Genomic DNA, 16,169 nt, shown 5'->3' with positions numbered 1-16,169 from the left:
TAAGGTTACTTGTCAATCACGTTGGTCACCACGTCCTAACATGGTTACCGGTATAGGTCAGGTTCGGTATACAGGCATTCACGTAAAAACTTACACATAACTAACACGTATCAAGCATATAAGTAAACAGTGGGTTACTGGGCCGGCCTAAGAAATTAAGCAGTCAACAGCAACACGTAATCCAGTCAACAGATAGCCCAAGTTAAACACATATGGGCCCAGTAACCAAAATGAACAGCCCACTCGCAACCAGCTGGTCTCGAGTCGCAACCAGGTGGTTTCGGCTTGTCACGTTGTGGTTGCGAGTCGTAACCGTGGTCTCGAGTCATCATGCTGTGGTTGCGAGTCGCAACCGACGTAGTCTCGAGTCGCAATCACGTGGTTTCGACTTGTCATGCTTTGGTTGCGAGTCGCAACGGTGCGGTTTCGAGTCGGAAGGCTGTCGTTGCGAGTCGTAACCTGTCACTTTCATGTACACGTGATGATGCAGGTGCATCAGTCCCTTTTGTACCAAGAATTCAGGCCCATTTTAGGAAACTACCAATAAGGTTTCACTAACACTTTGCCAAAGCTGAATACTAGTAAAGATAGATCAAACTTTGCCATTTTTACATCTTCAAGCCATATTCAAACAAGTTCATCCTATCTTCATATTTTTCTAGGGTTTTCATGCCAATATAAACACATATTTATGAACCGAAAATCACACATTTAACAAGATCTTGATGCTAAACAAGAAAACATACATTATAGCCGAAAATCTTATGCTAAACATCATCATTCTTGCAAGAAACAAAGAAGCATAGTGTAGTTGGCTATGAACACTTGTAAACTACCAATATCATGTCATTTTTAGTCATGTTAACACATATTCACAAACTTTGCAAAACATCCTAATAATCATGCATAAACTACTAACCAACCATTTCTTAGTTCATACAACATACATACATCTTATACACAAAAGATAACCCACAAGATAGCACTAACCGGTTATGAGAGGAGGAGCCGAAAACAAAGAAAAGAGAACCAAGAAGATGGAATGTCCGAGTGATAGTCTTGACCGAGTTTCTTGTCCGGGATCTTTGCTTGAACCGAAAATAGGAAGGGATTGGGGTGTGTTGTTGAGGGTTTCTAGTTGAGAGAGTTTGAGGAGTGTTTGTGTGTGTAAAATGGAAGAAGTGGGGGAAAGGTGGGATATATATACAAGGGGATGTTTCGGGTTGGGCTTGGGGGTTTCGGCCCAAACCGGTTTCGGCTCAACGGCCCACTCGAGACCGAGTGGCCCACTCGCAACCGCCCGGTTGCGAGTCATGGTCTCGGGTCGTGGTCTCGGCTCTATTATATATCTATACTACATATATAATACATACAACACATAAAATGCACAAAGGATCACGTTTTCATTTAATAATAATCATATACACAAAATATTACAAGGTGATCGTTCGGAAAAACCTCGAGTGTCACACACGCCCAAAACGGACCCCCGTAGCCCAAGTTAGAGCCATTTTAGTGAAGCCCCTTTTGTTACGCGATCTTGGGCCTCCAAATACAAGATAGCCCGCTCCTCCACACTTGGGCCCGCATCAGTTTGGGTCCCACAATCTCTCACTTATTATATGCGGATGACGCATTATTCGTGGGTGAATGGTCCGAGGACAATTTTCATAACTTAGCAAGGTTGCTTAGATGTTTCAACTTATCTTCGGGCCTAAAGGTTAACTTCTCTAAAAGCCAATTGTTTGGCATGGGTGGGTAGTGATGTGGTGTCACATATGGCCTCTATACTTAATTGTAGAGCGGGGCCTTTCCTGTTTTCATATCTCGGCCTACTGTTTTCATATCTCGGCCTACTGGTGGGGGGCAAATATGGGATTGGTGAAAATTTGGCGACCCATAATTGAGAGATTTCAGAACAAATTATCAATATGGAAGGCGTGTACTTTATCATTTGGGGGTAGAACGACACTAATTATGACGGTACTAGGAAGTCTACCAAGCTATTACTTCTCTCTTTTTAGTGCACCTACGCAAGTGATAAAACAATTAGAGAAGATTAGCATAAATTTTTGTGGGGTGGATGTGTGGATAAAAACAAAATAAGTTGGGTACCATGGTTTAAGGTTGTGGCTCCAAAAGAACATGGGGGTTTGGATATTGGAAGCCTGGATTCGATTAACAAGGCTTTGATGGTCAAGTGAATTGTGAGGTTCAAACACGAGACAACCCATCTATGGAGAAAGGTCATCATGGCGATGCATATTGGAGGGAGGAGTTACCCGCTGATACCGCTCAGAAGTTCACTAGGATGTGTTTGGAAAAGTATTGTCAACCTGGGTAGATCTCCGAATGGTGCTAAAATGGATGCGAAAAACAGGCTGGCACTAAAGAGAGGACGCGGAGACAAGGTATTTTTTTGGTTGGATAAATGTGTAGGGAACAAAACCCTACGCGAGTTGTTTCCGAATCTTTTCAGTATTGATATTGAAAAATATTTTTTAGTACAACAAAGATATATTGTCATTCAAGGTAAAGTTGCATGGTTATGGGCAGCGCAAATCCTGTGTTCATATGCAAGACTGGGCAGATTTGGTAACGCTACTGGATAACATAAACATGGATAAAGATGAAGACACGTGGCTGTGGAAAGAGGGGGGTTTGAGTGAAGAGTTCAAGGTATGCAATCTCAGGAAAGAACTGGATGGTATACCCTTCATACCAGAAGCAAAATTTTTGCAGTGGCTTAATTGGATCCCTAAGAAAACAAACTGCTTCCTATGGCGTGTGGTACTGAACCGGATACTAGGGGTGTGCATGGGTCGGTTTGGGTCGGTTTTGATCAACAACCATAACCATAACCGCAATGTCGGTTACTTGATAACCATAACTGATCGGTTATGATGGTTATGGTTATTCGGTTTTGATAGTTATAGCGGGACGGTTATGGGTGGTTAACCGTGTATTTAGCTTAGCTAAAAATAGCTTAATTTTTTTAACATGGAATAAATTGTTATTGCATATTTGTATATATTCATATATTACATAGTATTGAAAATACATATAATCTATGGATATTAATACCAATTATTATCGAATATTCAAAAAAGTGATATGATAAATTCCATAAATTCAAATAAACATTCAACCAAAATCACAAAATGATATGAAAAAACAATAAGTACTAAAACTCTTCGGTCAAAAACATCAAATATTAAAAGTATGACGAAAAGTCCTAAATCCTATAAAGATTTATTACATGTCGGTTCGGTTCGGTTCGGTCGGTTATGATGGGAATGGAAAAAATGATAACCATAACCGACCCGCTACATTCGGTTTTCAAAAAACCCATTAACAGACCCACCGGTTTTTTATTTGGTTCGGTTTTACCGGTTCGGTTTTGTCGGTTAATTCGGTAATGGTTCGGTTAATTCGGTTTTTTGCACACCCCTACCGGATACCTACCCCGGACGCTCTCGCAATAAGAAACATCCCGATTCCAACGGTAACTTGTGCCCTTTGCAACTCGGCTCAAGAATTAGCGGATCACCTGCTGATTTCTTGCGCGTTTGCCCACCAGGTTTGGGTAGCATTATCGCTATGGGTGAGGATTCCTTGACCGAGATACTTACTAAGCGTGGTGGAACTACTGGAGTCTTTGAATAACTATCCAGCTGAAAAGGTGAAAAAGAAGGCGATTCAAGTAATTGTTGCTGCAACATGCTGGATTCTATGGAGGATCAGGAACAATCCAGCATAAAGGCGTTATCTTATCTGTGGATAAGTGCAAGAGCTGGATTAACAGATATTGGTTGGATTGAATGGAGTAGTTTTAATTGTTTTAGCTGAAGGTTCATGATTGTAATTTGCTTTCTGTTCAAAACCTGAGCAACTTGCTTGGGTTATTGTAGTTTACTGTTTCTTCTAACAATCTAAATTCATACTGCATTTCATTTCAAATAAAAACTTTAAGAACAATTACACCAAAATAGCCGGTAAGCGGGCAACAAGCTGCGCCGCTACCCCTTTTTAAATAGCAACAACTTGCTTGGGTTATTGTAGTTTACTGTTTCTTCTTATTTTCTATGATACGCATTTTTCAAAAAAAAAATGTAAAGAATAAAATCAATGATGCAAGGAACATTAATTGCCACCAAGGCGTCCACTATAAACTTATGATTAATAAGGTTAATATTTTTGACTTGTTTGAAAGTTTAAACGAACTTAAAATCTTTTATTATTACTTTAATTGGTATTATATGGATTTAATAAAGCCTCGATACTTGGTTTATATATATAGAGGAATTACATTGTGTTACATCACGTACAACAGGTAATTACGCACGTTTATTTTAATATCACGCACGTTATAACTTAAAAATCCAAAATCACGCATGTTGAAACACAATAATCACGCATATTGAAAACATTAATCTCGCATGTTATAGAACAAATCACGCACGTTGTTGTACGTGAAGTACGTTAAGCCATAATTTACGATATACTTTTTCTATATATATATATATATATATATATATATATATAGGTAGAGGATCCTGTAAAAAGTGCTCAAAGTGTAAGAAGTGTGAGAAGTGTATTATAACACTATATATAATACTATATAACACCATATAAACACCGTATAACAATATATAACACCATATAATACCATATAACACTTTGTAACACTATATATCATTATATAAAAAATATAACACTATAGGTTGTCTGATAGCATGTCTATGATAGATGTATAGTGTTATATTTGTTATATAATGATATATAATGTTACATAGTGTTATATGGTATTATATGGTGTTACATATTGTTATACGGTGTTTATATGGTGTTATATAGTATTATATATAGTGTTATAATACACTTCTCACACTTCTCACACTTTAGGCCCTTTTTACACTATCCTTACCCTATATATATATATATATATATATATATATATATATATATATATATATATATATATAGGGGAGGGTTATCTTGAGAACGCTAAATATTGCGAGAACCGTGAGAACGAATGAAAAAAGCAATCAAAACCATTTTTTTTTAATACAAACCTCATTGTAATTAAGATACATCATCAAAACAAGAATTTATAACATCAAATAATTCATTTCTCCTTTCAAAATCACTCTTTTTAGATTTTTTACACATGTGTAAATTTACACATGTGTAAATTTTCTTTATTTACGAATTCACGTAAATTTAAACGTGTAAATTGAATTTCTAACATTGTATTCGAATAATAATGATAAGTGTAGAAAAATAAAATTGAATTTGAATTGTTTTTGACCAAGTTCTCATGGTTTTTTTATTTGTTCTCACGGTTCTCACAATATTTAGCGTTTTCATTTAAACCCTCCCCTATATATATATAGGTAGAGGATCCTGTAAAAAGTGGGACTTTTGTAAGAAGTGTAAGAAATAATCTTGGAATGACAAGTGTCCCTCTTCTTAATTAATTCAAAAGGGTACATTAGTAATTTACCTTTTCTTATCAATTAATTGTGTGTAACTGTTTTGGAGTTAATTTAGGAGATTATATCATTAGAATCAATCATTAACTAGTATTATATCATCTTCGTTCATTAATTCAGGTTCAAAAGTATTTTTTTTTTCTCTGCAATTTTGGAGCAGTTTTTTCATTACGAAAACCACAAATGGAAGAAAGCGATACAGGTTCATATGTGGTGTTTTATTGCATAAAACAATTGTTTGTATGGTGTCGTTTATATACCGATTGCGTTGAGGAAAAATATACAATAAAACTTACTGTGTTTTCATGGATTTCATCTATATTTGTTTTCATGAAAAAACATGAGTTATTTGATAAAGTTTGTTTTATATAATGTTTGGTATGAAACGGGTTCTATTAAGTTGTATGGTGTTATATTCATAGAAGGTTGCTTGGGATTCCAGATAAAACACCATGACTTGAATCATGGCGTGGTGTTTTATCTGGAGACATTGTTCATGGCGTGGTGTTTTAAACATCTGGAGACAAAACACCACGTCATGAACAATGTCTCCAGATAAAACACCACGCCATGAATAATGTCTCCAGATAAAACACCACACCATGAACAATGTCTTCAGATAAAACACCACGCTATGAACAATATCTCCAGATGTTTTGAAACACCACGCCATGAACAGTGTCTCCAGATAAAACACCATACCATGAACAATGTCTCCAGATAAAACACTACACCATGAACAATGTCTCCAGATAAAACACCACGCCATGAACAATGTCTCCAGATAAAACACCACGCCATGAACAATGTCTCCAGATAAAACACCACACCATGAACAATGTCTCCAGATAAAACACTACGCCATGAATCTGATTACAGTTCTTCTTAACGTAAAACACCACGCATTGAATCTTATATAAAACAAAGAGGCTTCCGATTTAGATCTTGGTAATTAATTCCTATAATTAAGGAAAAATGAGTGAATGTAGGTGTTTTTGGTTGTGTAGAATACGGTTACCATATTTGAAACATTGAAAAAGACATTATTGCCCTTCAATTTTACATAAGGTCCCTCTAATTAAAACACAATTTACATTTTTATACCCTATTGATCTCAACCATTAGATCAAATATCCAATGGTTTAAAACACTTCTTACCATTCTTACATTTTAGACACTTTTTACCATATCCCTACCCTATATATATATATATATATATATATATATATATATATATATATATATAGGGGAAGGTTCATTTGAGAAGAAAATTTAATTGAGAAGAAAAAGAACAAAGGGTAATTTTGTAAAATATTAAATAGTTTTTCACTTATCTCATTTATTATCATTTTTGACTAATTAATTAGTCATAAAGACTATTATCCTCCACATTAACTTTTTTTTGCCTACACACATCAAAAAGTTGTCCTACATATTTTAAAATTCATCCTACACGTTGAAATTTATCTTACACAACTCGTAATTTATCCTACACAACTTCTAATTTATCCTACACTTTAAATTATTTTATTTAATTTTTTTGAAAAAAATATATATTTTGAAGATAAGTTACAAAAAATTTAATGTATTAGCTATTATAGAGGAAGACTACAAATTAATGACCTTTGTAGATTTACCAATATACCCTTATAGTAACATTAAATACTTATATTAAATGAAGTAAAATAAAGCATTCTTATTGGTTGAAATTTGTTCTTTTTTCTTCTTACAAAAAATTTCTTCTCATTTGAACTCTCCACTATATATATATATATATATATATATATAGAGAGAGAGAGAGAGAGAGAGTAAGGTTAACATACAAAAAGCCTTATCATACATCACGTAGGAGACAATGGTAACCGTTGGATCAGGGGTATAATCACGCATGGGACCACATAATCACGCATGGGACTATAATCACGCACATTCTATGATAATAACGCACGTTATATTTTTTGTCATATATGTTAATGTAGGTTAAGCCCTGAAGTACATTATAGTTTCCCTATATATATATATATATATATATATATATATATATATATATATATTTACAAAGAAACTTTTTTACGATGAGCTTAAGTTAAATAATATATTAAAAGGTAAACTAAAGAGACGTCAAACTTAAAACAAATAAACAATAAATTGTAAATCTAACAATAAGTTACAAAATTCTAAAAAAATAAAAAGGAAAATTAACATTAAAATTTATATACGCTCGAAAAATAAATGTTGTCCTGTACGTCACTACGATGAGACCAAAATACGTCTGCCCCTAATTGTTATCTTGCAACTCGTATGAGGGATTTCTTTTGTTTTAAATATCATGCAGAAAAAAATGTGTAAGACCCTTACAAAACATTGAATATTTCATATAATACATTGTGCATTTATATATCAAAATGTTGTTTAACAACGTTTACATAGCGTTCAAAACATTCAACTATATTTACAAAAGTTTAAAAACATTTAAAAGATGTTTATAAAAGTTCTACGCAAGTTTTGTAACAAAAGAGACTAATATAGTAGCGGAAGCTTCATTAGTTCGTGTGTTCGGTTCTCGAGCAAGCTTGATCGCTATCCAAAAGATTTTCATAGTTACCTATAATCAAAATGATCATAATAATCAGTTATGAGAGTTTAATACATATTTAAACAAGTCCCTAAGACCTAAACAAACAAACAAACAGCAAAAATTTGCCAGCTTTTAGGTCGTCGCGTGCCGCGACGGCATCCTTAAAATTCTTAGCGGGCCACGAGGGATCGTGGCGGGCTGCGACCGAGATATGTATAACCTGTCGCGGGGCACGAAGCACTAAATTCGACAGAAAGTTTATAAGCAAAGCTGCAAATTCCCAGCTATGTAAAATTTTACCAAAATGGTCATAACTTCTCAAGTTTTCGTCCGTTTTACAATCCGTATTTTCTACATGGTTGTAATTTGATTCTCCATCATATGGAGTCAAAATTCTATATCCGAATTAACAAAATTCTTGATTTTAAGCTCACGGCTTTATATTTAATTTCAACTTATTTTGACCCGTTCATGTTTTAAAAATCAAACTTGGTTTATTACTTTCAAATTTGTATGATATTGATATCTATGAACATTTCTAAATTTTCGGGGCTTTATCCGTGAAATTTATGCGCCTGTTATCTATATGTGTGTCGTTTATTTGACCTATTCAACTATAACTAGTTGAACGAACTTGACACGAATCCCTTATATGGAATTGCGCATCTTTTAGTCATACTCAAACCTAAGTTTTTAACTTATATTCCGCGTTCCCAATTCTCAGTTAATGCTGATAATGACTTTCAACTCATAATCCGAGTATCACTTCGAACTCATTAATTGTGCAACCTTCCCGGTTTACATCAAGACTTCATATTGACCTGTTTGATTTACTTAGCAACGTCCATCGCTTTTATATAACCAAAGTTTAATTACTTTGATTATTTTGACCCATTTGATTTTATTAGCGAAATCCATCGCTTTCATACTACCAAACCTTCATCATTTGAGTCATTTTGACCCGTTTGAATATTATAGTGAAATCCATCACTTTTACATTCTAACTTATAGTTAGACTCTAGTTAATCCGTTCGATTTATTCATACTGAATACTCCATTTTAGTATCAACCGAACTTCATAACATTTCATTTGTCATTCAACATAAATAGACATAAAAGTACTAACGAAAATTTACGAAGCATATAGTCGCGTACCTTTAAAGCTTTCCTTCTAAGCGGTTATCCGTTCCGCCTTGACCACTCGATGATTCGCCCAATTTGCCTATAGAGTTCAATTTGAATATATCACTTAGAACTAAATTCACAATATTTAACACACAACGTGTCTTAATCAATTAAGTGATTCTTTCGTATTTCTTAATATGTCAAGATCACTTAGACATTTTGTCAAACATCTTATGGGCGAGATTATTTCACTAACATTATCAAGTTTATGGTTAATCAATTAACCATGCTAAATCATCATTTTCATAATCATATGTCTAGTATGTATAAACAACACCTAGAATTGTATCATAACAATTAGATAACACTGATTCATCACTATAATTCAAGTGTTCATTCTTTTATTCTTAACACCCATATAGCACACATATGGTAAATCATCAAATCACTATGTTATAACATAAAATCCTTAATTTCTTATCTAGGGTTTGTTTCTAGACTTATAATCATCTCAATTTTACCATAACTTCAAACATTCATTCAAGAATTTCATTATTATAGTTCATGACAATTCAAAACATCACCAAAGATGAAAGTTGAACATACATTGTGATCTCCTAACAATAGTGATCACGAATTTAACTTGGAATTGATCTCAAATTTGTTTCCTTCTTTGATTTTTAAGAGAAATTGGTGATTTTAGGGTTTTGAGGGAAGAACTCTCTGGGTTCTGGGTTTTGATCGAACAGAGCACACACAAGTGTGTGTTTTGTGTTTAAAATTTCAATTTATTAAGTCTCTTTCAAGTTGCCCCTTTTTAGTCCCTCTACTTTTAAGATTTGTAAAATGGGTTAGAATCTCTTGATTCTTTATCATTTTATAACATATAATTAACTAGGTTAAATATCCTTAGTTTTATTTTCGCAAATTTATTATCAATATAATTAATTATACATGTATACACACATATATAGTTTAATATTTTTGGGGTGTTACAAGTCTATCCCCCTTAAAGAGGATTTCGTTCTCAAAATCATAATACGTACAGGAAGGGTATAGGCGTCTCATCTCTTATTCGGACTCCCAAGTGGTGTCCAATCCCTTCCGATGTTCCCATTTGACTTTCACTTGGTCAATTTCTTTATTCCTTAAGCCTTTGACTTTTCGGTCAAGAATTGCAATAGGCTTTACAACATAGTTCAGCTTATCGTCTACTTCAATGTCGTCATAGCTTATATAAGTCGTTTCATCAGCTAGGCACTTTCGAAGATGGGAAACGTGAAAAGTGCTATGTATACCGCTTAATTCTTCTGGTAGTTCTAGTCGGTAGACTACTTTTCCCACCCGTTCAACGATTTTAAAGGGCCCAATAAACCTTGGGCTCAACTTCCCCCTTTTTTCTGAACCGAATGACCCCTTTCCACAGAGATACTTTGAGCATGACCCTATCACCAACCTGAAACTCGATTTGTCTTCGTCTTTTATCAGCGTAAGACTTCTGTCGGTCTTGGGCAGCTTTCAAATGAGCCCGGACCATTTCAATTTTCTCATTAGTGGTCCTGACTACATCTTTGTGGGCAAGTTCACGAGGACCCACTTCACCCCAACATACCGGGGTCCGACATTTTCTGCCGTAAAGCATTTCGTATGGAGCCATTCCAATACTGGAATGGTAACTGTTGTTATACGAAAAATTCAACTAATGGTAGATAAACCTCCCACCTACCCCCAAAATCAATAATACATGCCCGTAGCATATCCTCTAACGTCTGAATTGTTCTTTCTCTTTGCCCGTCTGTTTGAAGATGACATGCGGTACTAATAAATAACTTAGTACCCACTTGTTCTTGAAAACCACGCTAGAAGTTTGAAGTAAACCGAGTATCTCTATCAGACACGATAGACACTGGTACTCCATGGTGGGCTACGATTTCATTCGTATAAACTTCTGACATCTTCTCCGATGTGTATGTCTCGCGAATCGGAATAAAGTGAGCACTCTTTGTTAATCTATCCACGACTACCCAAATGGCGTTGAATCCACGTGTTGTTCTTGGTAGTTTGGTTAATAGATCCATGGTGATATGCTCCCATTTCCACACCGGAATGTCTAACGGTTGCAGTTTATGGTAAGGCTTTTGGTGTTCTTCCTTTACTTGTAAACAAGTTAAGCATTTTTTGACATACTGAATTATGTCTCTTTTCATTCCGGGCCACCAATAGTTTTGTTTAAGTCTTGGTACATTTTGGTAGCTCCCGAATGAATGGAATAACATGACTTGTGAGCTTCATCAAGAAGAAGCTTTTTAACATTACATGTGTTTGGAACCCATATTCTACCGAAACGGGTTTTCAATCCATTATTACCATCCACCAAGTCTTTTAGCTGGCCCACTATGTTTTCCCTTTTTTCCAATTCTCTTCTTTTGCAGCTTCGATTTGTGCCTCTCGGATTCGTTCGAGTAAACCTGAGGTCACTATTTGTTGCATCGACCGCACCCGAATGGGTGAATATTCTTCTTTTCGACTTAATACATCTGCCACTACGTTGGCTTTTCCCGGATGATACTGAATTTCACAGTCGTAATCTTTTCACCGTCTCTAGCCAACGTCTTTGTCTCATATTCAACTCCTTCTGATCAATGAATTATTTGAGACTTTTATGGTAGGTGAAGATAGTACATTTCACACCATACAGGTAATGCCTCCAAATCTTTAAGACAAAAAGCACTACCGCCAACTCGAGGTCGTGAGTTGGGTAATTCTTTTCGTGAATGTTCAATTGCCTTGAAGCATATGCGATCACTTTTCCCCTTTGCATGAGTACACATCCGAGACCAATATGGGATGCGTCCGAATATACGACCATGTCATCCGTTCCATCTGGTAAAGTTAATACCAGTGCATTATTCAATTTTTCTTTAAGTATTCGAAAGGCATCCTCTTGTGCGCTTCCCCCTACAAATTTTTCATCCTTGCGGGTTAACTTAGTTAATGGCGTCGCGGTTTTGGAGAAATATTGAATAAATCTCTTGTAGTAACCCGCAAGTCCTAGGAAACTCCTAATCTCTGATGGATTTTTCGGAGGTTTTCATTTTAACACTGCTTTTATTTTGGACGGGTCCACCAACTCCCCGTCGGCACTTATAACATGCCCAAGAATCTGTACCTCGCGTAGCCAAAAGGCACATTTCGAATACTTTGCGTAATGGCTTTCCCGCCTAACCGTTTCTAGTACTTCACGCAAATAACGCGCGTGATCTGCTTCGTTCTTAGAATACACGAGAATGTCGTCGATGAATACTATCACCGACTTATCTAGCATTGGTTTGCAAACACGGTTCATGAGGTCCATGAAAGCGCAGGTGCATTCATGCTTCCATCTTTCTTCTTTACGAATAATACCGGCGCCCCCCCCCCCCACGGAGAGACGCTAGGCCGAATAAATCCCTTGTCGAGTAGATCTTGCAATTGAGACAGTAATTCTTGTAGTTCCGATGACGCTAATCGATACGGTGCTTTAGCTACCGGTTTTGCACCCGGGACTAACTCAATTCCAAACTCCACCTCATGCTCAGGTGGTATCCCCGTCAGATCTCCTGGAAAAACATCTTCAAATTCTCGTACAACCGGTACGTCTTTAATCTCTGGTAACTCTTTAGTTGAATCATGTATGTAAGTCAGATAGGCCTTATATCCATGTTGAACAAGCTTACGAGCTTCCATCAACGAGCATATTATGGGATTACAACTTTTCTCCCCATAGATAGTAACATGTTTCCCGCTCGGAGATGTTAGTTTTATCTCTTTATGGTAGCATATTACTTTTGCGTGATGTCGAGATAACCAATCCATCATGATTACCACTTGGAATTCTCCCATCGACATGGGAATCAAATCAATGAAATATTCTTCATCGTCAATGCTTTGTTTGCAATCCTGACACATATCACAAACAATAAAACTTTTATTATTACCTATGTCCACTTCTAGAGGCACATGTAATTTCGTTAACATAAATGTTGGGTGTTGAATAAATCGATGTGAAACAAAGGATCTATTCGCACCCGTATCAAATAAAATTCGTGCTGGGATTGAATTTACAAGAAATGTACCTGAAACCACATCGGGTTTAACTTTGGCCTCTGCGGCCGTTATGTGGAAAGACCTTGCCCTTGACTTCGGGATTTCAGACTTCATGTCAGTTGTTTTGTTGTTTCAAACCAATTCCGGCACTCAGACTTCTTATGTCCCGGCTTGTAACATTTATAGCACACCGACACCTTTCTCGGGCAATTAGCAACCACGTGTCCCACTTTCCCATAAGTAGGACATGGTTTGTTCTTAAAATAGCATTCGCCTCTATGAGCTTTCCCACATATCTTGCATTGGGGTGTCCCCAATTTGATGATTCCTTTCTTCAGAATTTCATTAGGCTTTTGCATCTTCACGGGGTTTGGATTCACATCCAACACCCTCCTTTTGCCTCTTTCAATTTGTTTCTTTAGTCTGATCTCTCTTTCGCGTGCGGCATTTACGATCTCCATAAGATGTCCGTATTTCGAGGGAGCCATAAACTCCCGATGCTCCGCACTTAACATGTTGTAATAATAGTAGATCTTATGTTCTTCTGTTTGAACTAGCTCGTCACAAAATCTGAGCTTGTCTAGAAACACTCCAGTAATCTTGTCTATCGACTCGCCCCTCTGCCTTAACTGAATAAATTCTTCTTTGGTCTTGTTGATCACGGCTTTTGGGCTATGGTGTTTAAGGAACGGTGTTTTGAATTCCTCCCACGACATAGTTCTCGTGGCCTCGATTCCTTGTTCCTTTTTAAGATTATCACACCAATCTTTCGCATGACCTCTTAATTGATCGGTCCCGTACGCCACGAAATCGGTTTCATCACAATGTGTTCTCTCGAAAACCCCTTCTATGTCGCTAATCCATCATTGAAAAACGATCGGATCAACTTCGCTATTATATATTGGGGGTTTACATGCCATAAATTTTTTATATGGGCATGCTTTCATTTTACCCTTGTCTCTTTCTTGTGTGAGACTCTCTTTCATTTCACTCATCTTATCATCCACCACCGATAAGATCATGGTTTGTAGTCTATCGAGGAACTGCAATAGACTAGCTTCTAAAGCCTTTCCGACCTCCTTGGAAATCATATCTTTCATTTCTTCAGTTAGGTGAGATGCCGAATCACCTCCGGTTGCACCAAACATTTCTTTAACTGAAATGTCCATAATAGTTAATTAATAACTATTCAATTCATTTCCATCCCGTTACATGGAAATTTATATCTCACACACTTAATCATAAGTGATGTGTTATTCATTTTCGATTTGGTCAAGTATATAACTTGCCTTATCTTTTATACTTAGTGTATTTCCCGGGTTCAAGCGTATTAATACACTCCTCCCATGCACTTTTACATCTTTTACTTCATTTAAATCTTTCGATCTAACTCATTTATAATTAATTCTTACCAGATGTCTTGATCAAGCCTTGAACCGAACACATTTGTCTTAAACCTTAGGCTCTGATTACCAACTTGTAAGACCCTTTCAAAACATTGATTATTTCATATAGTTTTTCCGACGCGGTGGAGGATGATAGGGCTACGGCGGTGGTTTATATATGTCAAGCCGAGTGTCATGTGAATTCACGATTATATTTGGTTGCTAGTCGGAACTGATGGTTAACGGGAATAGACAAGCTAAGGCTTTCTGTCACACCCTACATAAATTCAGCTCAAAAATTCTAGATTCTATAATATTATGGGGCCATCTAGTCACTTCAAGAGCTGCCCGGAAGACTCCGGAACATCCCATAATGTTCAAGCAACTTGGAGGTATAAGAAATGCCAAGTTCGAGCCAATATTGGCCTAGAAAATTATTGTCAAAACATCCATAAGAATCTACCATGGACAACTCTAAAAGTTTAGCAAAATATCATGATATATCGAAAGAAATATATAGATATTAGTATGCAGATCTTTGTATGAGAAGGACCTAGACCTGGAACCATCTAGATCAAGTCCAAGTACTACAAATTGGGACTTTGGGGTTTCATTTGATACATCCCTAGCACTTGTAAACAACAACACTCTCTTGTAAACTTTTTTGGGCAATACAAAGCATTTTACTAGTATACTTGTGTTTAAGGTACTACCATGGTTGTAAAACAAGGTCTTCAAGCCGAGTACTCCCCGAGTAGTCGCTACAAGGTAGGCCGCCGAGGCGACTTTCTTCAACTCCGCCTAATTACTGGGAATCGATCAAACGTGATCAACCTCGGCCAGAATCGGATCTAGTAGGTTAACCCGAGCCGAGTTTGACTTAAAAAAAATAAAACATATTATCTAGGCCTATAATATTAAAAAAAATAAATATCATTTTCACTTTTTTTGTAATAAATATTAGTAAATTTATATTATTTGACATATATTTAATTTCTGAAAACTAATTCTTTATAATTTAACATGTCCGAGTACTCTCCGCCTCGGCCGGGTACTCTCAACTCCCAAGTCGACCGGCTAGAGAGCGCCAAACGACTTTTGCAACCATGGGTACTACATGCAGTTTACTAGGGATCCAACGTTCATTTTAAAGACTTTCACAACTAAAACCCAACAACACTAAGTCGACAAGGCTTACTTAGACGGTAGTCTAAGGTCGCACGCGAGTTGAAAAACTAACTCCGTTACATTTGGTCGTGTTCTTGAAATCTCACAGGATCAGTGGCGGATCCAGTAATTTTTCCACTGGCTTCACTTTTTTAAATGTTCTAATGAGTGAACATAAAAATTTCATATCAAACTAATGAAAGTATAATATCTAACTGAAACTCCAAATCAAACATAGTAACATCTTCAAAAACTATCAAGTAGTAATGGTTGTACCAGGCGGATAACATCCTGAAATTCGGAAACCACTTAATGGTAGATTATACATGCGAG

At 36.3% G+C, this 16,169-nt stretch overlaps 1 protein-coding gene across 1 annotated transcript; it reads right to left on the bottom strand.

Moving 5' to 3' along the window:
- Nucleotides 1–13,394: 13,394 nt before the first annotated feature.
- On the bottom strand, nucleotides 13,395–14,453 carry LOC110933818. Its single transcript, XM_022177024.1, has 2 exons — nucleotides 14,237–14,453; nucleotides 13,395–14,131 (listed from the first exon to the last, which is right to left on the bottom strand). Exons 1-2 carry the CDS (start codon nucleotides 14,451–14,453, stop codon nucleotides 13,395–13,397), a joined length of 954 nt encoding a protein of 317 aa, XP_022032716.1.
- Between the last annotated feature and the right edge of the window lie 1,716 nt (nucleotides 14,454–16,169).

The sequence above is a fragment of the Helianthus annuus genome, chromosome 1, assembly GCF_002127325.2.
Source record: "Helianthus annuus cultivar XRQ/B chromosome 1, HanXRQr2.0-SUNRISE, whole genome shotgun sequence".
Taxonomy (NCBI): domain Eukaryota; kingdom Viridiplantae; phylum Streptophyta; class Magnoliopsida; order Asterales; family Asteraceae; genus Helianthus; species Helianthus annuus.
This window is presented reverse-complemented; position numbering and strand designations above follow the sequence as displayed.

Bases quoted from the DNA above. Each gene is read 5' to 3' on its own strand.
- LOC110933818 (XM_022177024.1), bottom strand. From the start codon at position 14,453: ATGGACATTTCAGTTAAAGAAATGTTTGGTGCAACCGGAGGTGATTCG. The intron at 14,132-14,236 runs GTAAAATGAAAG...TTAGCGACATAG, and splicing joins CACACAAGAAAGAGACAAGG to AAGGGGTTTTCGAGAGAACA.